Raw genomic sequence first — 24582 nt, forward strand, 5'->3', positions numbered from 1 at the left:
GTAGGATAGGAGCTATGAGTAGCTATAACAAGTGTAGTATTTCTACATACTTAGTATAAAGCAAACTTACTTCCCTCGCCTGTCCCAATGTAAGTATGCTTAGATTTTCAAAACTTCACAACGGATTTAGTTGCAGATTTTTTAAGGGTATGGTATACAGTGATTCAAGAGGAAGGTTCATATGTATAAATGCTACCCGTGTAAAGCCGAGGCGGTAAGTTATATACATATGTTTCAGTTAGTAAGAGCAATAAGATTTTTGAGAAACTAGAGAAAACCAAAAAGAGAAGACAGTGTTAGTGACAATTTATTTACAACATATACATACCGAAATATATGTATATATGAACAACACTCAACGGCCCAATACTATTTTGTGCACTGGACCGATGACACACAGCATACCCAGAAACGCAGACAAATATTTGTGACACCGAAGTACAAATATAAAGTTAATGCTGTGAAAAACTGACCCAAAACAAGAGCGATCTGACAAGCATTGGGCTGTCTTAGGCGGTTAATTAATTAGTTTAAAGGTTCCCCAGCAAAGGTCGCGGAGGTCAGATGGGAGTCGCTTTGTGATCAATCTTGTGAAATTCTTGAAAAATCTAAGGAGCAAGGATCTTGTACACACTTTACACCTTTCCAGATAGTTGGAAACCAGAAATGTTGATAACTGTAGCCTACCTAAATTTACCAAACAGCTCATTAATATCGGTTAGAGATTATCAACAATCGTAACATAAAATTTCATTAATTTGATCGATTCCGTTTGGTCACATCGCGTGCCCTCTGTGTGCGTGTGGCCCATAATTGCCACGCCACATAAATACGCCCAATTATGCTTTTAATCCGTAATTCAATAAGCAGCCTTTAGCACTGGTCCAGTTTTGACTACCTACAGGATGATTTTTTAAGTCCACACCATCTCTTTCCGGTGTATGTCGTAAAAGGCGACTAAGGGATAGGCTTGTATACTTGGGATTCTTCATGTAGGCGATTACCTAGCAAACTGACACTATTTGAATCTCAATTCTAACATGAAGCCAAACAGGTGAACGTCGCGGTGGTGATTAGTCTTTAAGACTGTTAGGTCTGTCTACCTCGCAAGGGATAAAGGCATGATTATAATATAATCATGCCTTTATCCCTTGCGAACAAGGATATTATCCTTGTATCATTAAAATATCTTTCCTTCTTTGCTTCCTTCACCATCATCATATATTGAGTGCCTTACCTTGAAACGGTGCCGGTAGTCCACAGTTGGTTTCGCAAGGTTACCGATTTTCTTATATAAATTAGGAGTCGTGTGATTTCGGACGGAATAGGGCCACTTTCCTTTCCTGTGGGGCATCGTATGTTAGTGGCAACAAAAAGAAGCACATAATCATGTGTGACATTAAAAGTATCCAAGGTGAGATGGTGTTAGGGAGCTAACTGTCAAAGCAACTTACAACTCGTAAAATTTAACTTTTCATGCTGACTTTTGACTCTGTGGTTTACCATAACGAATCGTAAATTAAATCCGGATTAGATATATTGTTTTGTTTGTTTATAACAACAAACCTAATAGAATACAACTACTAAAATTTAAAAAAAGTACAGAGGCAGATTTATCCTAATTGAGATTTCTACCTGTCAACCAAATTCCAATACTTACGAAAATCCAAACACAAAAAGGCAGCGCAGACAATTTTGTTCTCTTTCAGTCTGTAAAAACCTTTTAACAACTGAAGAAGATGCAATTTTTTGTAATAACAGCACAAATGGACTCGGTAGATAGTAAGGCTATATAGTATACCTCAAGGCAACGTAAGTACATAAAACATTAATTTTGGCATTCCATATTATAACCGTAAGTAAATGGTAAATTGGCTCTCCGAATCCGCTTTGATGTTCAACAAAATGTCGACCCAATTCATGTCTCAAAGACACGTCGTGGCCCCGACGCTTGACAAAGCCAAGAGGCTGGACCTAATAGGGCCTCTCAAGGAAACGAGATACAAAATACGGTGTAAACAAAAGTACCTACTTCAAAAAAGGGAGTCTAAGGTTAGCTGTATCCTGTAGGTGGGGATAAAATTAAATCCAAGGCACCGAGAAACTAACTTTTTGGCTAATTTTGTGGACGTGGGTTCGAATCCCACTTCTGACACCAATCTTATGGGCATAAAATAAAATTCGGAGTACGGGTGAAACTTACTTTATTTATTTAATTTAAGGAAACAAAGCCTATCGTAGATAACATATTTGCACACTAATAGCCATTCTCCCACATTACGCATACGAGTATCACATCACATACAATCGTCTAGCTCTTATTCTCTCGGTCACACCGCAATATTAACTTTCCACATGTATGTATTAGTTAACATTCATGAACTTTGAAGTATTCGGTTTTGATAAAGTTCATATAGAGAGCCATAACAATCTGATCAAAATTTGTGTTAAATATGTATCTTTTTATGTAGTAGACACATAATTATTAATCAAAGACTTGAAAAGCCTGAATGTTCAGCTATAAATATTGTTAACATGCATAAAATCACTCCTTTTGCCTTACAGGTAGACAGAGTAAGTCTTGAATAGACTGAAACGCCATGTTCAGCTGAATGGCGTAAAGATGGAATTGAGATTTAAAAAGGGGCAGATGCTTTCTGGCTACCCCATCGCCTACAAGAAGAATCCGGTCTAACGGCAAAAGAAGTAACAAGCACACAATATGTTCTTTCTTCGCTACAGCCCAGCATGCGGAAGTTATCATACTACTTAATATTATAAATGCGAAAGTTTGTAAGAATGCGGGATTACATATATTTGTGACTCTTTCACGCAAAACCTACTGGACGGATTTAGATGAAATTTGGTACACGGGTACGATATATGTAGGTACTTTTTATCCCGAAATTCCCATGGAGGCGAAGCCCCGAGGCGTAGCTAGTAACTAACTAAATTTTGAGTCTTTCTGTAAAATGTGTGTCGCATCGCGGGGTGTAAACTGGCTCTTAGTCTAGAAGTTGATTCCACATTTGTCTATTTGCTGTGGTACATACATACCTACATATAGTCACGTCTATATCCCTTACGGGGTAGACAGAGCCAATAGTCCCGAAAAGACTGAATGACCACGTTCAGCTGCTCGGCTTATATATATATAATCGGTGATGGAATTGAGATCCAAATAGTGACAGGTTGCTAGCCTATCGCCTAAAAAAAGGATCGCAATTTTATAAGCCTATCCCTTAGTCACCTTTTACGACATCCATGGGAAAGAGATGGAGTGGTCCTATTCTTTTTTGTATTGGTGCCGGGAACCACACGGCACGGCACGGCATTTCCTGTGGTAAGTATTTATAAAACACATAACCTTTTTCATCATCGCAATCGGGTAACTTAGTAAGAATACCTAATTCTGCAATGTTTTTATTTTGTGACAGGCCAACTTCTCGCGCCCTGTCGGCCCTCCTTTGACGTTCCCGACCGAACGAAGGCAATTTAAAAAGGTAAGTTTGGCGTTACCCATTTACCTATATTATGTCAAAGGTAAATAATATCATTGGTTTTTAAGGTTACCTAGACAATTTATATCTTACTGCCAGCAGATCATCATCACTTCTTGGATATTTGTCACGGATTTGTGTTTCCTGGGTCGGAGCCAGGGACAGTCTAGTTGTTACACAAAGCGAACCTGGCTTAGTAATAGACATACACACATACAGAAGGTCACGTCTATATCCCTTGCGGGGTAGATAGATAGATAGATAAAACTCTTTATTGCACCATAAGAGAAAACATACAAAACAACACAAAGCAGATATAGATGGTACAAAGGCGGACTTATCGCTAAAGCAATCTCTTCCAGTCAACCTTTGGGTGGAAGGAAACCAAACAGGAGATCGGCGTTGGCGCAGAGCAAGATAAATAAATAATAAATAGACAGAGCCAAAAGTCTTGAAAAGACTGAATGGCCACGTTCAGCTATTTGGCTTAGCGATAGAATTGAGATTCAACTAGTGACAGGTTGCTAGCCCATCGCCTAAAAATAATCCCAAGTTTGTAAGCCTATCCCTTAGTCGCCTTTTACGACATCCATGGGAAAGAGATGGAGTGGTCCTATTCTTTTTTGTATTGGTGATGAGAACCACACGGCATTAACTCACTTAGTAATAGAGTCGCGTTTTTACCTTTTGGGTACCTGCGGAACCCTAAAAGGGATCTTCGGCCTCTGTAGTTAGATTTGCTAATTTATTTTAGACTCTAAAAGGACACCCCCGAGTTAACTAACCGTGTAATTGAGCACACTGCATGAAGTTTAGCCATAACTGTAACGTTAGTGACGCTCGTAAAGTGATATTGGTAACACATGGATGTCATCTTCAGAAAATAAAGCCAAATCTATACTTATATTATAAAACTGAAGAGTTTGTTTGTTTGTCTGTTTGTGTGTTTGAACGCGCTTATCTCAGGAACTACTTATTCGAATTGAAAAATTATAGTATTATTATATAATATATTATTGTGTTGAATAGACCATTTATCGAGGAAGGCTTTAGGCTATATAACATCACGCTGCAACTATTAGGAGCGAAGAAATAATGGAGAATGTGAAAAAAATCGGGGAAAATTACCTAAGTATTCATCCTTGAGGGCTTCAATGATGCCCAAAATAACTATTCCACGCGGGCGAAGTCGCGGGAACAACTAGTTAATATATATATTCATATTAACAACACATACTTATAACATTTGAACCAGTTTTCAATAGGCACTAACTTTCCTACTACAAATGCAACGCACTTTCATTTCAGTGATATAGTTTGCTTCTATTGTCTTCTGGTAGTGCAGAGAAAAAAAAACGGTCGATACTTATCTTCTTACCCTATCCTACTATTAAATTCATTCATTCATATAATCACGTCTATATCCCTTGCGGAGAAGACTGACCAAGCAGTCTTAAAGAGACTGATACTAGGCCACGTTCAGCTGTTTGGCTTTATGATAGAATTGAGATTCAAATAGTGACAGGTTGCTAGCCCATCGCCTAAAAGAAGAATCCCAATTTATAAGCCTATCCCTTAGTCGCCTCTTACGACATCCATGGGAATTGGGATGGAGTGGTCCTATTCTTTTATATATATATAGAGGTGCCGGGAACCACACGACACCTACTATTAAAATAAATGTAAAAGTTTGGTAGAATATGTATAGCGTGCACTTGTTCTTTTACGTTTCTTCGTCTACTTTTTATGCCTAAATTCGCACGGAAGCGAAGTCCCGGTGCGCAGCTTTAGATTTTTTTAACAGAGGATGGTCTTATAAAATTTTATTCTCTGCAGTAATAAGGTAAATATACATGATTTCCTTCTTCCCTTCATATCTACGCATGTTAATCACTTTCAGACCCTGATTTTTCCGGATTCCTATAACGTTCCTCTTCTGACGTGGTTCTCATAATTTGCTGATACAAAAATATTATCAGCGACATCTAGTGCTTCAACTCATTATCACAAAATACTCAAAAGCAAAAAACTATATCCTGGAGCTACTCCTATACTGTTGTAATAAACTAAGTAACTTGAAAATGTGCCAATAGATGGCGGTAGCTTGACGTGCAGTTTTATCATATTGTGCTGGGCTTGCTCAATAAATATTATCTCATATTAATCACTCGATTAATCATGGAATAAATGTTTTTTTTTATTTCTTATTAATTTTTTTTTATAACTTATTGTAGTGATTTACGCCCAAGTGCCTTTATTGTAAATATATATGTACAGCAGATATTATTAGCATATAAACCTACTAAAATGCGTGATGGGCTCAATCCTCAATCCTCACCATGTTACCAATGATTATTTTCGAAGACTTGTTTCGTACAAGGTTTGATACTAGCCAATGATCTAACGGTAAGGTAAAACATCGTGAGAAAGCTACATTCAGTCAACGGGATGCATAACCAGAACCATGATCTAATATTGGTGTAAATTCCTCTGCAAAGGTGAAAGAAGTCAGATGGAAGTCGCTTCGTGTAAAAACTGACGCATCTTATCCAATATTGTGGCTCCCGGACTCCTTTCCAGAGTAATGAGGATGGTACCGAGCCAGGAGGAAGTTTTTTTTATAAGTTGGTCTAAATAATGTTTCATTTTAGTGGATTTATGCAATTTTTGTACCGCATATTCGCATCACTATTATTGACGAAAAACAATAATACACTGTTTTACCGACAGATCAAAGTATTGAACGCATGCGCGTCACGCACTTCGTTTTGTTCCTTCTCTTTTTCTATTGGTTTGTTTTGTGATTTGTGTCATGTCCCGATCCCCTGCTTGTAATATCCCGCTTGTGTATTTTAAGTTGGTCTAGTAATTATCTGAATAATTTACTTTTTATGGTAGATCTAGTTAATTAACAATTTATATAGTATTGTGATGATAAGTGCTGTGAATAACTGTAATCTTTCCTGGGAAACTAAAGCGGCACCGTGGAGTCACGAAAACGAAGGTATAAACTGCTTTCATTGCTTCTACGGACGCTTGAACTTTGTATGTTAATAAGGAATCGATGACGAATTAAGTTTTGAGTATAAAATGAACTTACATTCAATACTTGCAATAGAAATCCCAATTTTTGTTTACTTCCACAATGAGAGTGAAGGTACCTACCTACCAAGAAAAAAAGTTAGCGCTGCGCACATGGGTCGATAACGTATTATAATTAGATGGGTGTTCTGGGGTGCTTGGACTAGATTGAAAAAAATGTTTCTCCCCTCTGGACTCATCTAGATGAGACGAGAGTACCTAGGTACTAGTTGTCTCCATAGTAACATTTTGTCAAAGGTTTGTTTTTCAGAAAGCTAAATAAATATTTATTACCAACCCAGCATCACTGGTGCCTTCTTACTCCATGATAACTATAGGCCACTTTCAGCTGTTTGGCTTAATGGTAGAATTGAGATTCAAACAGTGCCAGGGTGCTAGTACATCTTTCCAGTTTTCTAGATCCCTACATTCTTCTATTGCTTCATTGACATTCATCAATCTTGCATTCATTTTTTGCATAAGCATAGAATTGTACTTGATCATGTAAAAAAGTTATTAACATTAAATTTCTCCAAGTGATTAAAGCCTCATTAAAAAAAGAACATTAACCCTGAAACAAGCATCAAGGGTTCATTCATAAAACATCTGTTTTTATGTATTAAAAACCTTAAGGAAATAAATCATATATTTTGTTGCAGACATAAGGAAATATTATTTTATTTACCTTATTGGAACTGATACAAGCAATAAACAGGCCATGATTTAATGTGTTTATGGGTTTTTACTAGGCATAACTTGTTATTCATTTAAAATTTAATAATTGTCTGCTTAAGGTACACAGTTTAGCCCCTGGCAAGGGAGGTAGAATAGAATCACTCCAAACCTGTCCATTTTAAGATTATAGGATACTGTGAATATGTTAGGGATGTCCTGACAAAAATTAAAAAATGTACTTAGGGATTGTTTGTGGCAAGTGGAAGGGGTGTAACTTCTACTTAGTCCCTATGAATGAGGTGATATATGTATAGGTAGAAAATCTATACAAAACTTTAAACTATAGGCTTGGCTTGTTGTGGAGGTCAGATAACTGGGTTTGGACCCTGAGTTTGAAAGTGACTTGTAAAGATGCAACTAAAGGTATGTTTTTAAGAGCTGTGACATTTTTGGAATAATTGAATAGGACACTGACTAATGTGGTCTTGTGGTGCAATAGGTGCTAATTTTGCTTCACCAGAGATTTGACCGCTTCTGACAGTTCTGCAAACTTAATGTGGTGCAACACTAAGTGATTGACTAATGATTATATTAATGAATATTGATGGTTAGATAACATTGCACAGCACTATACAACCATATCAAAATGAGAGAAATCCCTATCACAAATAACTTATTATACTGCCACTGAAAATAGTAAAGAAGCCAGGCATTATTCAAAATAGTTATGGGGGAATTGTGGAAATAGAAAGATATTGTCTCTGCCCACCTCTCCAGGAAAATAGTGTTATTTAATTTATGCATGAAAAAAGCAAGTGACAAGATGCAGTGAAAGATAATTCAACTTATTTTGTATTTATTAACTTTTTCTTTTATTTGCAGGTACTTTAATTTTAATGTTAGCAGTATACTCGAGGCAAAATTCAAAGGTATGCTCTCATTAAATATTAAGATTATAAGAATTCATCATTAGAACGTCATGTTCAAATCAAATTATTTAACTAAATTTTTTAAACACATGTCTGTTACAGCAAATACTCTTTAACTAAGTAGTTGGTTGATCATTTTAATTATTCATATTTAAGTTAATGCACTGTATCCACATATATTTCTTTAGTAATCCTGCTGATCCGTTTTCCATCTAAATCTTGCTGGTTCACTACTTGCTACATGCACTACACATCTGTTACAAATCTTGGTATAAGTTCAATATGACTATTTAATGGTCTGCTGCATTCCATATTTCCTTTGAAAATAAACACACGAGAAATGATATTCAGCCAACTGTCTACCTGCTCGGTCGGTCGCCCGGGAGCGACTCAGCAAAAAGTAAAAAGATAAATTTTTCGTGGAGTCGACGGGCTTCGGACGAGAAAGAACAAAGGTTTTACGCTCTTACCTAGTTATAGCTAGTTATTCGGGCTCCCTGCAGGTGTAACTTGTTATCTTTACCGAGAAATTCTTTTCTTTATTTTTCGTTAAGTTCACGCCAGAAAAATTTCTATAGCGTAAAAGTAAAAGAGTTTTGTGTTTAAGTCATGTTAAGATAGCTGTGACTAAGATATCATTGTACAACACGGCATATACCATCTTAACGTTTTGTTTCCTCGTCTCTTTTCAGGGAATAAAGCGAATAAACTATTTAAAACCGACAAACATGTAAGTCTTACTTACAAAAGATTAAATGTTTAATAAAATGAGCGTTTGCGTGTTTTTCTACCCAGCAAATGTCTAAGATGTTATTAGTTATAACTTTAGAAGTGAATGTCTATGTTCATCCGGCTTCTATAAGACCAGTCATCACGTAAGCGAATCGTAAAAAAACTTGCCTGGTGGCATTCACCTGACGCCCTTGAACTGTTCGACGGTCACCAACAGAGACTCGGAGGACCAGCTGTTCTAGGCCTTGAATTGTCTAGGACATTCAACTTAGGCTCGTGGAGAAGGATTCTTCCGCATCAATTTCCTTCATCGGCGGAGTTCAAAAGCATTAAAATAACTACAAGTACGGCGACAAAGATGAATACTTTTCGGAACTGTTCAGTTTTTTAAAAAGTTTTGAATAATTGTTTACACCCATATAAAATTGCACCAGTATTGCTATAAATAATTTATAGGTATACACTTAAATCTGGACCTATCAAAATCAAATATATTCAATTGATTTGACCATTAAGCTTCTAATTGACATAATAATTGTAGATAATAAAATCGTAGGTAGCTCAATTATGTTTATTAATAATATCCAATCTTAGGCATAGTATTTACCCAACACGTAATCACACCAAACTACTGTCAGAACAGATTATTAATGAACAATTATTACAATGGCAAACAATAATAGTGAAGTAGAGATATTTAATAAGATTCCGCAACACGATTCCTGTGGGCATTGGACCTATCAAGTTGCCATTTTGATGATGATTAATTGACTTAGTGAATGAATTCTGCTACCACTGCCTATTGACTCGGCTCCATTGTTAGTTTCCTTGATATGAGAATTCGTGTCTTGTTCAAGGATCAGAATTGGATGTCTTTATAAAGTAGTCTGTAGAACTTGACGACAATTCAATGATAATAATTCTAGGTTTATTTATCTCACACACTCACACTCATTGATGCCTGTTATGCATGCGACAGTATATATGTACAGTTACTTAGAACATTATACCATCTGAAACCACAGGCGTTAGCGCTTGTTTGTTTGTGTACGGAGTTATGGACATAATTCGCCATTTGTGTAGGTTCCCGAGTGGGTCGTAATATCGCATTGTTACCGCCGAACCCATTAACAAACGCGGAGAACCCATAAGGGACTGTAATTATAATCTGTACACAATTGTTTCTTATGATATCATCTACTGTACCTTCCATTTTATAGAGCGCAATATTCGCTTAGAATGCGAATATTATAAAGGTGGTGCCTATCGAATTTCATAAGACATTCCGATTTATGATGAAAATCTATCGTAGATATTATTTACATAAAATTTAACGTCAAAGAAACTTTCACGGTGCAAACAGTATCAGAAATCATTGGAAGGCTTGGAAAGTTAGCGGATAAGAATACAAGGATCTATTTAAATTGCTTACAGTAACTTGCCAGCGCATCTAAAGTTCTCTTTCAGACCCAATGGTTGGCTGGTGGATAATGCCAATTGTGCTATACATTTGTATTTTGTACAAAGTTAAAATTAATGCGCAATATTTATGTTAACATTTCTCATAGTTTAATTTCAAGCTAAATCAAACTGTTTCACACGTGAAGAGGAAACTGAATTGTAAAACGCAGTCTCAGTAAGAACCGTCTGCAAGCGGGTCACGTACGGCATTGTCGACTTTCGCAATGTTGCCTCGTCACTCGCACCAACACTTGAAGGCTAAGACACCCGAGGTTGTGAAGATGTGTACAGCGCCTTACCTACTGCATTCAACGTTCATACATACATACTCGTAATATCACGCCTTGTTCCCGAAGGTGTACCCAGAGACCACATCTTTTTACTTGCCAAGTTTCATTCGTTTCAAAGAAATCATCATGATCCTTTGATCTTTTTATTTCTGTTGGAACTCTTTCTTCATAACGTCCCCATTCAACGTTCAAGTCGTACAATTCACTACATGAAACCTTTAGGTTAATAAAAACGTAAATCATCATGTAAAAATAGTTAAGACGCGGAACAGAAATGTCGCATTTGAATTATGCTGAGATTGAGCAATAGTAACACTGACAGCACCAACGTAAAACCAAGGTTTCGTTGGTCATATGTCCTCTATCATCCTTATTCTGTAGAACCATTCACTCACTAGTACCAAATTTCACCTTGTGGTGCCAAAGTGTTCGTAAGTACTGAGGTCGCATCACACATTCTTGTAAGACACACAATCAAAGTAAAATCCAAAAAGCCTGATTTTGTATTATTCATTGTTTCATATTAAATGACATAGTGTCCTTTTTTTAACCATGTCAAGTCTAGGAGATCCTGCTTTTTATTTAATACGAACTTAACTTTTGAGAATTACTAATAATCACTCATGATGATAACGTAGAAAGAAAATTTAACAATTTGCAAATCAGTGCGACCATATTACCTAATTACACGGTAATTTTCCGTTACATTAAATGACACTAGCAGGCCTTCACATACAACTTCTGTTGGACGAAATTAGGTCAATTTAAACTAACTAAAAAGCGGTTAGTATTATATACTTTTTCACACAACACATTTTTAGTAAGTCTTATTTTTGATTAACATGTCAGGCGAGGCGACCCGAGCCTAGCAGAGAAACTCAACGATCGATGTATTTTAATCGAAATTTATAAAAAGTAATAGTAATTTTTTAACAGTAATCAAAGACTATCTGCCCATCCTTACTATGAAAGTAAGGATGGGCAGATAGTCTTTGATTACGAATTACCAGTTTACTCGAAAATTCTATGGGAGCGCAATTCCTTGACCACACTAAGCTGTTACCCAACCTACTAGTGATTCTAGGCACTGCAGCCTAAGAAAGTTCTCGCAAGTCTCCTGATTGCTTTATTATCATCGCAGTTAATCAAACAACAAATGATTATTGACGTGTTGCACGATAAGTTTCGCATCTTATCAATAACTGCCTTGACTTACTCTGCTTGAAGGGAGGTTCCCGCGACAGTTAGCTAATTGTCTCAATTAAATTAACAAACCTTACTCCACTTTTGCTTGATAAATGATGCTTTGGCAATTCAGCAGATGACTGTCCACACGGCATGACATCTGATCTTGATCGTTGGTACAACGCAATGATATAGTGTAAATTACAAGCCTGAAAGTTCCCTGGCACTAAATTTATAAAATATAAATTGAAATTTTATTTTTTATAAAATTAGAAAATAAGATACAAAATAAGAAATTCAAAATCTCGAGCCAAGTTGGCAACTTGCCGTTTTAAACACAAACACAAAGCGATATTATAATTTTCAACAAAAAAGGCTTGATCAGCACAATCAAAATCATCTTCATATTTCTGGTATTTGTCTCTGTTACTTCGACACTTATTTCGTTACTTCTCTGGACTAACAAAATATCCGGGTATAGCAAACAATACTAAAATAAAAATACATAAACAGGTAAAGCACGAGCGAGTTTCCCTTGCGTGTTTTGTTCCGTATTTCTATCCCATCAGTATTTTCAAGACTGTTGGCTCTGTCTACCCCACGAGGGATATAGACGTAATGATATGTATGTTTCAAAAGCAAATTCTTTTAATTCTGATTTTAAGAAACCATTACCAACAATTATTTAAACAACCAAATTCAGACGATAGTAATTGAATATTACTTGTTTACTAGTTCATTTGCTTCTAGTGTCGTTCATTTTTATTTATAGTATACAAAGAGCTACTTTTTGACATTGTTTGTCTATTTGATAAACAAACACCTTAATACAATGAATGATCCTTTGACTTTCGAGTCCGATTTAGGAAGGGTCTGATTCTGTTTATTTGCACTTCCGCCTTCCAATTCTTTTTAGCTTGATTTTATATTAAATCGTCCAAATAGCTTTTCATCGAAGTCATAAAGCGATGTATTCTGCTAATATGCTTTAGGCATATGTTTGAGAATTATCTTTAATATTTTTATTATTACAACTCATTACCATACCATGGTTGCATTGGCAAATCCAATTTAAAATCATATAAGTAGAGATATCTTTATCTGGTAAGGTAGTATTAATAAGTTTACAAAAAGTATGATTGATGGTTGCAAGATTTCCTATCACGAATCTTATTACCTATTTAATCTTTGTCTCTCTCCGCGCAAATGTCAGAAGCTATTATTAACTCTAAGAAAAAATGTTTGATCGGCATCAGAGAAACCTTTCATGCCATGATGAATTTCGTCAGATTTGGTTTTTCGATGGCAGGGGTAGGTTATCACAGGGTGGCTCTGGCACATGGCACAGCGGTACGCGGGGGTGGACGCAGGCGGCGCCGCGGCGCTCTGTGAGCGAACCGCGACTGTCAGACGTCAGTCCCACACCGAGCGACTAACAGGCCGAGCGCCTCGCGCCGACACGCGCCCGCGAACCTATACTCACATGTTCGCCAGTCGCCGCCCTTTGCACCAATATACCACTCAGTTCTCAGCTACCCTTCCAGACTGAATCCCTAAGCACGCAAAGCGCCCGACCTCAACCGGTGGCCCTAAATAAAAAGTTTATCGACCCTTACGCTACTGCCATAACAACCCTTATTCACTTCAGTCGTAGTCTCTCCCTCTAATTATTGACTCCCCTAAAGTTTGTTGAAAAATACTACTCTCGTTTCGGCAGTTTTATTGCTCTGATATTTTTATATCCTTGCTCTCCCATATTAATATTCACAAGTAAAGATTCTACAGTTCTATTGTTTTCGAAATAACCGGCAGTGCCTTCTCCTTCGTTTCCGCGATCTTTTAATTAGTTTATTGAGTTGACAATCATTTTTTGTTAAATCGTTTACCGGAAAGCTTTATCTTTCGAGGCTGCGTAAGACGAAGTTGGCAAACGATTTTGCGTCACCGTTATCTGTAATCAGGTCAATCAAGGCGCTGAACCATGACTCTGCATTGACATTGGCGCGCTGGTTTTCCCTGTGTAAGTGAATGTGACACTGGTGTTTGGACTTGGCGAGGGGACCCAGGTGTAGTGTATGGTAGCGTGTGGACGCCGCTGCAGCGGATGTGCACACCGCTGCCGCCCTGGTGGTTTGTCCCGACTGGAATGCCAGCAGCCCTTGAGCTAACTAGGTAACACACCTTACACCTTATATGTCTCTCCTTGTTTGTAAAATTTATATATGATCTTTCGCCCTAGTTTTTTTATAACATAACAGATTATTTAAATAGGTAGTTGTTCTCAATGGAAAAGGAGGACAGGAAGATAAAATGGTCCTATTTCCACTCGAGCCGACTACTTGTCTTGTGTTTTTATCTAAAGTGGTCGGTATCACAAGACTGTAATCGTTCTAAAAAAAAAGAATATAGAAAGCGTGCATGTGTATAAGTTTGATTTCAAACGAACCTGAAATCATAGGTCCTATTTACTCCTATATCATGTAGAAACTGAACGGACGTCCCAATGGAATCTCAAAATTAAAATAAATTGTTTCACCCTAAGACCACCCACGTTGTTTAAAAAAAAAAAAAAGATGTGAACTTATACCTTAACCAGCGAGCCGAAGTTACTTGTGGCAAGTTTAGGACCCAGCACATAAAAACGAAGATCATCAAAAGAACTTAAATAGTAAATTATGTCATCAAAATTTGTATACCATAAGCTCTAAGCAAACTTTTTAATTATTACTTTAGTATTAAGAAATCTTATTAAAAGACAACTTGTTTCTTTGGAAGTAAAAGCAAATTTTTATGATTGTGTGTAACGTTTGTTTATGTATCCTCTTTCAACCATTATAAAGTAAAAATCATACAAGAATTGCAAACCTTTATCTTTATTTAAAATTATTCTATTATTTTTCATTTAGACGTTATGTGTAGTTATGGATAATATACGACCGGAACGGCAAGTAATGATTTTCAATGTCACTTGACCAATCGTGTCGTTCTAATAAGTAAACATATTAATATATCCTCATAAATGAATAAGAATCTTCCTCGTGTAAGAACTTGAATATAATTATTAACATCAGTCTACAGACATAGTCACTACAATTAATATGATTCAAGTTCATCATTTTTCAAACTTCCTTATTAGTCAACTTTAACACGGAATAAACGAATTTAAATTCCCTTCGTAGGTCAAATCTGTTGAAATGCTTCAAAATTGAATAATAAATTGTCGTGCTGGGCGTACGTGCATTTACTATAAGATACTTCGTTCCAAATATGAAAGAAAAATATATATTTTAACATAGTTTTAATGCCTTTGTGTGATACGAGGGAAATTAAGGTCCGATTTACAATTGTTTATGATTTCTTCATCCACAGTTAACATTCCTTGATGAATATGATCAAAAAACAAAACCTGTGATTTCGTTATAAAAATAAAAATAATACTGATTTATTATTAGCATTGATTGAATAACGCACCTGCGTTATCACTTCATGATAATAATCATATTAAAAATACATCAGATTTATTTTTTAATTACTCTTAAGTTAGTCTACATTATTCATTTTAGTTTGATGTGTCTGAAATATATTCATCTATATTTATTCAATTTTTTTTTTTGATGATTGCTATCCATTGCGTAAAAGTAATTAAGTTTATACACTCAAACTGTAATTTGGTCACGTACTGTGGTTTATGGTAAAAAGATTTGTTTTTCATTAAAAATAATAAAGTTACTGCTATAATTTGTCAAAAGAGTGTTATGCCACCCATGTTCTGAACACCATTTTTCTAAAATTTCCTTTTTGTGCAGTAATAAAACTATTCAATCACTCTTCCAAACCCAACCCGACTATGACAATTTTATCTTTTTGTAAAGACAAATAGTTTTGGGTTTAACTTGTATCTATGAGACGGCATCGTATTTACAAAGGCAATCTATCTGCTTTCCCCCAGGAGTTGTAGCGTCTAGTCGACGTCCCCGGTTACCAATGTAACGAAAATACACTATTTTCTCGACGCTCTTGGTCGGACAGTAGATAGCTACCAAACTAAAATGTAGATCAAATATTTTGCTGGCATTTCTAGGTTTCGCTATCTAAATTATGAATTTTGTTATTATTTTTCTTATCAACTTTGTTGTCATGGTTTCAAGAGTAAAGAGATTGGTTTTTAGACGTAAGGTATATGTTTAGATTGAATGTTTTCAGAAAACTTAACCCATCGATCAACGATTTGTAATTTATATGTACATATTCTTAACAATGAAGTAACAAATTAGGTCTGGTTAAACCAAGATTCGTAATGAAAACATTTGGTATAATTGAAGTCGGAAAGCGAAAATTGATTCTAATGTCATTTGTTACACTTATTGTTTGGTACTTATAAATTAAACCATAGAAAACGCACGCGATACCGGACTGGCTGGCTTGGACTATTTACACAGACTATATATATAGTACAAATAATAAAAGTTACATATTTCAATTATTTTTCAATGTGCTTGCATAATAATTTATGAGGACAAACTTTATCCTTACCATATTCCATTACCTGGAGAATAATTTTGTTGCACTTTATTGAACAATGTATTCGATAAAGTGCATTTGTTAAACATTAATTAGAAACTCAAAATTCCATGTGACTTTCAAAACTTCGCCTGTTCTCTAATGACAAGTAATTTGTGTATATTAACAGTAATTTTACTCAATGAACTGGTTCGAAAAAATGTTAATGTAATGCCTTTGCTCACATTTAACATTCACATAAAAGGGATCGGCGTCCGCTCTCCGCGCGTTTCCTCGAACCGCGTACATTTCAACCGAGTTCAGTGTACTTGTGTGAGCATGTAAACATTTGTGTGGAGTGCCAGAGAAAGACTGAGAGACACTAGACTTGTCGGACTGGAACGCTTCTCCCGTTCGCAAATAACGCAGCAATCTTTCCGTCTTCAGCCTTATACCCAACAACCTCACAGGTAAAGTTTAAAAGAGCGTTATATGTGTGATTCTATTCATTGGTTTAGGACCTGAAAATTGGGGTTTTCAAGATTTTAGAAAATTACATAAAGAACTCCGATGCAGACTTTTTAGTTTCTGCGTTCAACTTAAAATTATTAACTGTACATAATGGTTCAACCAGCTTACCTCTTTTAAACATAGGTTTCCATACATTGCCCACGTACTAAATTTAATTGATTAACTTCCGGCCTAGCAATATGCAACTTGATTAAGTTACTTTGCATGCTGAAACTGGGTTTCATCGCAGATGATTGGATTATTCTTTTAGTATATTACGAACGTGGTGCACATTATCTATGTCGGTTTTACGAGCATCAAAGTTTGAAGAATTATCTGTTATTTTAAGTTTAATCTAAATAATTCACATGACGAAGAGATGGCAATTTTTATTTTAATACTAATTTATTTTAAAAAGAATCAGAGCCCCTATACTAATATTTATAATAGAAGAAATGCTAAATTACAGAACACCAACAAGAGTAGGGAAAACTGACTAACTGTAAACTAGCCACAAATATCGTCGTTCGATTGTTTATGTATTTTAAAAACACTAGTTATCCATCAAATACATACATACTTACATACATATAATCACGTCTGTATCCCTTGCGGGGTAGACAGAGCCAACAGTCTTGAAAAGACTGATAGGCCACGTTCAGCTGTTTGGCTTTATGATGGAATTGAGACTCATATAGTGACAGGTTGCCAGCCCATCGCCTAAAAGAAGAATCCCAAGTTTATAGCCTATCCATCAAATCACTTACTTGAATTCCTTTCGCGAATTGATTACTCCAAAATTAAAGAACAGTTGCTTGGTTTCACTTTAACCAATTTACCAACCACCAAATAATACTTTGGAGAATTTTCAAATTCTAATTTTTAACCCTTAGTCATTGAATGATCTTATCTTACACTTCATAAATTTGTCGCTTTTTTATTAACAAATTAATTGCCTGTGATAATATTGGAAGTATTTTTAGTATTTCATTAACTAGTTGGTACATTTTACCAGTAGAAATTAATAAAATACCTCTTAATGAGTGCGAAAGACGACTATCATAATCGATCATTCTCGTAATTATATTCGTCAATACGTTCACACATATTTTAAAACTTATGTCTTAAATGATATTACTTTGTGTGAAGGTTCTTAAGATAACCATTGACGTATATAAGTACAATTCTAGAATAAGGTCAAATAGCAGGTTGTTTATTGCTGGAATTACGTCCCTAGCCATTATCCGGGGGTATCGCGCTTGATACGGGTCGTGAATTTATACAAACCCGCTGTACGCTCTTAGTGTTCTTCGATCAAAATTCAAAACTAGCTAGGATTATTCTAGCTTAAGTTTTGTAATGTTATGCTTACGAACAATGTAATAATGACATCTTAATTTGATTTACTTGGCGGTCACGACAATGGGCTTTGCATAAGTTGTTATTAACTGTATGTTGATTATATTTAAATCTTATATTTTATCCTTTTACTTTAGCATTATAACACAAAACCATCAAAATCTACATAGTAATCAAGCACAAATAAACTAATTTTCTGTAACTGAATGACTCGAAATGTAGGAATTTTAAAGCGTATTAAGTTTGTCTTTATTTTCTAAATTATTATGGTTTTCGGTTTGAGTTGCTGTTTTGTGTACGATTTGAGAATCAGCATGATAATTGTGGCCCTCGTAGGCGGGGCAGTCAGTGATCGGCCAGGCGTTTCCGCGTTCGTCAGCCTTCTGCCAGCGCCACACGACGGCAAGGCCGTGCGAACTTCTTTGTCTGTGCGTACGTGGGCAACCAGGGGCAAAACCTCTCAAATTATGACACATGTTTAGATTTGTACCATACATACTGGCTGTTGCCCGGGGCTTCTCCGTGGTACTTTCCAAAAGAAAAAGGTAGTTTTTGTCTTTCTGTCTGTTTCGAATGCCAAATATCATCAAAATAAGTATACCTATACGTTTCATAAAGTCAAAAATGAAAATCTATTCTCTTAATAATGTTTATTAATAAATATATTGTATTTACGTCTATTCAGGTTTATTTTTGCCATCTTTTTGCATAAGAATCTTACCCATCATTACTCAGGCATAATTCTTATGTATTGTAGTATATGATCCTTATCTCCTACCAGTTACTTACGTGATGTTACAAAATCAAAGCACATGGTGTTAGTTACAGAATACTTATGTAACCAGATCGTTGATTCGTTTGAACGTCGCTTCGAGACAAAAGATAATATCACCGTCCTTTGTTCGTAATCAAACACGTGTAAAACAGTGAATACATACTCCACTTTAGTAACCTTTATATTATTCTTAAGATTGCCTTTCATGAACTTATCGTATTATAACTGTAGTACACATATATATATCTCTGGCAGGGTAGACAGAGCCAACAATCTTGAAAAGACTGACAGGCCACGGACAGCTTTATGACTTAAAAATGGAATTGAGAATAAAATAATGACAGGTCGCTCGCCTTTTGCCTACAAAAATAATCCCAAGTATATAAGTCTCCTTAGTCGCCTTTTACGACATCCATGGGAAAGAGATAGAGTGGTCTTATTCTTTTTTATATTGGTGCCGGGAACCACACGGCACTTTTATTATTATAATTGGTTTATTTATACACTTACATTCAAACATATTACGTCTTTATCTCTTTACGTGATAGACAGAGCTAATTGCCACATGATTAATTTATTAGCCTTTCCATCTATCCTATCCATGAGAAGATAAGTAGTGGATATATTCTAAAGTGTCGAGAACCACTCGTTTCTAACTATAGTACCATCTGATAATTTTTAATATTTTGTTAGTTTATCATGATCGGGCAACGATATTACAAAATATGCAAGGATTCTTATCTTAATATTCCATTTGCAAATTTTCACGTACATTCCTAAAATTTTGAGCGACACATGTAATCCGCTGAGTAAGCAAAATGATAATCCTCGTGTTCCCTTATTCTTCTCAGTCCTTTTCCCGTTCAAAGTCCGTGTCTTTTACTACTCATAGCTAGAATAAGGACTCTTTCGTGGTCTATTCTAATTTTAATACAGGCCAAAGATTAATTGATTACCGATTGAGGTTCTAAACTTAAATACATTGGCACACCGTATAATAATGGATACCTTCTAGGTAGGACGTATTACAAATCCTTACTGTATGACATTCTTGGTACCTATTTGTCGCTAACTTAACGTAGTTTCATACAGGATAATTCGATATGCAGTTTATTGTAATGACAGGCGCAATAATATTATTGTTTTACCATTCAGCGGATTATGTCATGATGCATATTTATGCAATATCATATGAACGAGAGACAACAGATCGCATATAATACCTATATGGATTTTGTAACACGATGACGATAAACTCACATGTTTGTAAACTGCATTTTTATCTTGTGCATGACGCAAGGGGCGTTGATGTAATACTAAGAGTAACATATATAAATATAAGTAATGGAGAGCCAAGTTCAATACTATCATATAGGTTTGGTTGTAGATTTCAACGATAAATGAAGTGAGAATTAATTGGATGCGATGTTCAGTCTGAAAATTTCTAACAACTTCAAATGTCTTTTCTTGTTACCATTAAGAACAGTTTTTTGAAATCTTTAAGGTCTTACTTACTCTTAGTTCTAAATGCTGTTGTGCTAAGCCAGAAATAACATGTTAAATAGAATAATCGTTGCAATGAAACATTGGCTGTAGGTTACCCGGACGCCAGCGACGCGCCCCCCTCGTGCGTTGAACCGCCGGTTATATTTAACTGCGACAACACGTGTGCGCCGCCAGCACACAGCTCTCCAACTTGGAAACCATTTTAAACCACCGAATTATTTATACTCGATCCACGATAGTTTAAATACTAAAGGAACGGTGCACTATTCATCGAACATAAACAGATCACTTTACGAGTCCCCAATTCATTCCAACAACATCCAACTTTCAAAGAGTGCAGGAAATTCAATTTTGTATTCGCATGCTAGACTGTATTCACTGGGCAAAAGAACATTGACGATTCTGTATAAAGGTCCTTTTCCGCTGTGCATTGTGTAGGGAACAAGGTGGAAAGTATTCTTGGCAAAGTACCTGAAGATCCATAATAGCGTTCAATGAACTCAATGCGACGCCCACCCAGTCATCATTGTAACTTTGCGTACGTACGCTATTGTCACTTCCTGAGTTACATGGTGAAGGTAGGACAAAGCCTGTTGTGTCTACTCGATTTGATTTAACATGTAAACCGAAAAGTATTTTAAGCGTCCACTTCTGAGCCTATTGGTAAGTTTTAGTTCTTACATTGACATACATAAGTACTTCATACAAGTTTAGAACTGTTCTACAATGTTGTCATGCTATTTATATTGTGATAACCAAATAAGTATTCAACTTGAAATGTGACCTTTATGGTGATATGGGGCGACATGGAGCAACAATGCCGTCTGAAACGCCTACACATGTTATACCTATGTGTTTATTTGACATAACTCTTAGACTGATCTTGAAAGCTTTATGTAACCTGCGTATGACCAAAATAAATAAACAAAATCTTTTTAATACGTTATTGTTAACCGAATACAATTCGCTATTGGTAAGTACCCATAGCAAAACAAACAGCAAACTTAATTATTCGAGATTAACATTTAGAGAGAAAATTTTCATGCGTGTTTATTAGATTGGAAGGACTTTAATCCTTATTGTTATTGATTGTAGTATTTGAAGCGTTTAGACCAGGCATTGAAAACGTCGCATTTGCCCTAGTCCTAATTCGATTCAATTTATGTTAGTTTTTCGAGAAAGGAAACTAAATTTCAAATGCGTCATATACTAATATTTCTTTCAATGTAAACGTCTGTTTTTACTGGTCGGTCTTTATATATTTATATATACAACATAGATTTATCATATACTAGCGACGCCGCCCCGGCTTCGCACGAGCACTAGGTAGTAGTAAATATAAAACTTAGTGAGAAACCGTCTTACCAACCTTTCAAATAGAAACGAAATCCGTCCACAACGTTCAGAGCTTAGCGCATACATACAGGCAGAGAAAATAAGAGGACTACTGTATGTATATATATATAGTGATAGTGATTATTATGTGCATATGAATTATTTAAGTTCGATATGAACATAACAATCAACTTACGAAAAGTAAAGCAAACCTGGTAAAGGAGATACGAGAATACAACATTAAAATGTGAAATTTATGCTAAATCCCTAAATTTTAACAACGGAAAATTACAGTTTCGATATATTTACCAATACTTAATAATTTTATTGGTACCTACCTACTTCATTCAACAAGTTGAAATATAGAGTTTAAGAAAGGAATTCCAATTTAATTTCCCTTACATAAAGTAAAGAGGGCATGCTGATAAGGCTATTTATTATCAAATAAACAACGTTAATGTATTACGGCATAAGAATTGTTAGTTGACGATGTTACCACGGGGACAACAGCGGTATAAAATCTGAAAAGTCACAGCAGCACAATGAAACTAAATTGGTTCAAATGCCCTCTATTTTGTATAATTTCCATTGGCCTGACAAATAAGTAGCTTACTCAAGCAAAGAAAACTAAAAAACATTTTACTATTTTTGTAAGCTCAGCTAAATTTTGCTGTGAAGCATTGTGGTTTACCAAGCTTAACGTTCTCACAAGATTGTAATGCTTATTAAGATTATACATAATTTAAGATTAAAAATCCGCCATAACATAGTCCATAATATTTTAAGTAGATTTAATTGCCGAGTAGTAGTATTCATCTCACCATTACTAATTAATATTTGAGCAAACTGTTCCAACATTCTAAGCACGGCAATAAGCTTCCAAAGTTTGAATGTGCAAAGTCTTTAAACTAAAGTGTCGTCCAAAGAGACTTGATGACGCAGACAACCGGAGAACTAAGTGAAGCTATCGATTTTCGGCGCCTAGTAACTACTTAAACCATAAAACCACCAACTTCGCATACTGTGCATTAAGACATGTTAAGGATCGTTCACACTATAACCGAAAGTCTTTGCATATTTTCTCTTCTAACTTTATTTTATTTATTATAAAGCTGAACAGTATAAGTAAAAAATCGTTGTACTTTCTTAAAAAAAAAATTCTGTTGAATTTTTATTTAATCTTTCAATTGTTGCGTACCAAAAAATAGGCTCACGAATCTAGAGAGCCCGCGATGCGAACTTGGCGCTTGGTTATTGATCGGTGTGCGCGCGCAACGTCTGCCCAAGTGTACATAGACAGTCGCTGAAGCGATTCGCTGGCGTGCCACATCTGAAAGGAACACTTAGTCACAACGGAGTACCATCAACGGATGAGATGCTGTCGTACTAGCTACAAGCTACCTTGATCATATCAGTTATAGCGGATTATGTCTTTTTACGTTTTCCCATTCCTTCATTCGTTTTCTTATGGGTTCACTACAGTGTGTTACTCTCCCAATTTGTTTTATCATTACCCATCTCACAAAACAGTGCTTCCTTCTTTCACGTTATCCATTCATTTCTTTTCGATCTTCCCCTGTTTACCTCCGACTTCGATCTTTATTACCTTCTTTCTTAGTAATACAATCCCATAAGTATACCAAACGATACGCATTTATTGCTAAAATCGTATACAAATTATCATAATGTTGTATAATGTTTTTTGTAAATTATATATTTATTGTATTTTGCTAATACCAAAAACGCCTTAATAATATGAAGTATAGAAATATGGCGTATAGAAATAATACAATAATACATCTAAAACAGTCTTATCAAATACAAAATTATCTTATCAAAGTAAATAAAGTCGTGGGGTTATTGTATAAATTCACCGATCAGCTGTGTGGGCAGACCCTCCCCACGAGGCGCCGCTTATCTGGCGTCCTCCCGTGTGATTAATCACCCCGTTTCTTTCGACCCTCTCGCCTCGCCGCATCCCGACAGATGAAGCCGGCCGTGGCTACATTTGTCTTGAGATCCTCTGACCACTTCGCTACAATGCGGTTTCCTCTTATTGGAACGTCTAATCTGATAAGTAATTGTTTTGAAATCGTAACTTCGTTGTTCGATATCGTTAGCCAGTGTAAGTATTTTTTTATACTTTTCTAACAAATTCTAGAGCGTTTAATGAAAGCTCTCCCGTTACTTTTATTTTCTTTTAGCAGATTTTTTACTTTTGTAATATACTGAAGATTATGTTCAAAATCTAATCAAAAAATTTCCTAATCTTTCTTAACACATTTTTCAATATTAACAACATTAAAGTCACAATATTAATTTCAACGAAAATATGTTTAGGATCTTCTTTGATCTTGTAGGTACTTGTTGCCAATGGTGGCGCTGCGTTGATTAAATCAGACGCTATTTAATTAAACCATGTCTAATATAAAGCAAACATCAAACGCGCCCTTTAACCTGAACAGAATATACGACAATATATTCTGGGTAACCAAATATCTCTCTCAGGTGGATGCTGTCGCAAAAAATGTTTTAATGACGACACACTTAAAACACTATCAAAAATTTATAATGTGACTAAGCTGACCGAAAACCTTCACCCAATCTTAACTACCAAACAAAATATAAAAGACATGTTTTATTATGCGTATCTCGACTCTTAAAATAGCTTAAACTCAATGAATGTATGGATTTCATATGATTTTTTTTTAAATGCGCGTATAGTTTTATGAACAACGAAGACG

The 24582-nt window shown here is 35.6% G+C and overlaps 1 protein-coding gene across 2 annotated transcripts in view; it reads left to right on the forward strand.

Annotated features, from left to right (window-relative positions):
• The first annotated feature begins 6251 nt into the window (after nt 1-6251).
• The window catches only part of LOC106134310 (protein gustavus), a 48552-nt gene continuing 30221 nt past the window's right edge, over nt 6252-24582 (forward strand). Inside the window, exon 1 of one of the 2 annotated variants that reach the window (XM_060948756.1) lies at nt 6252-6504. Coding sequence is in view for 1 of the 2 variants with exons in the window: in XM_013334325.2 (XP_013189779.1) it covers nt 13958-14025 (68 nt within the window). In the remaining variant the exon portion in view is untranslated. Of the gene's footprint in view, nt 6505-13281; nt 14026-24582 lie in introns of those variants that run through there. The other variant, XM_013334325.2, reaches the window with a different exon arrangement.

The sequence above is a fragment of the Amyelois transitella genome, chromosome 17, assembly GCF_032362555.1.
Source record: "Amyelois transitella isolate CPQ chromosome 17, ilAmyTran1.1, whole genome shotgun sequence".
Lineage (NCBI taxonomy): Eukaryota > Metazoa > Arthropoda > Insecta > Lepidoptera > Pyralidae > Amyelois > Amyelois transitella.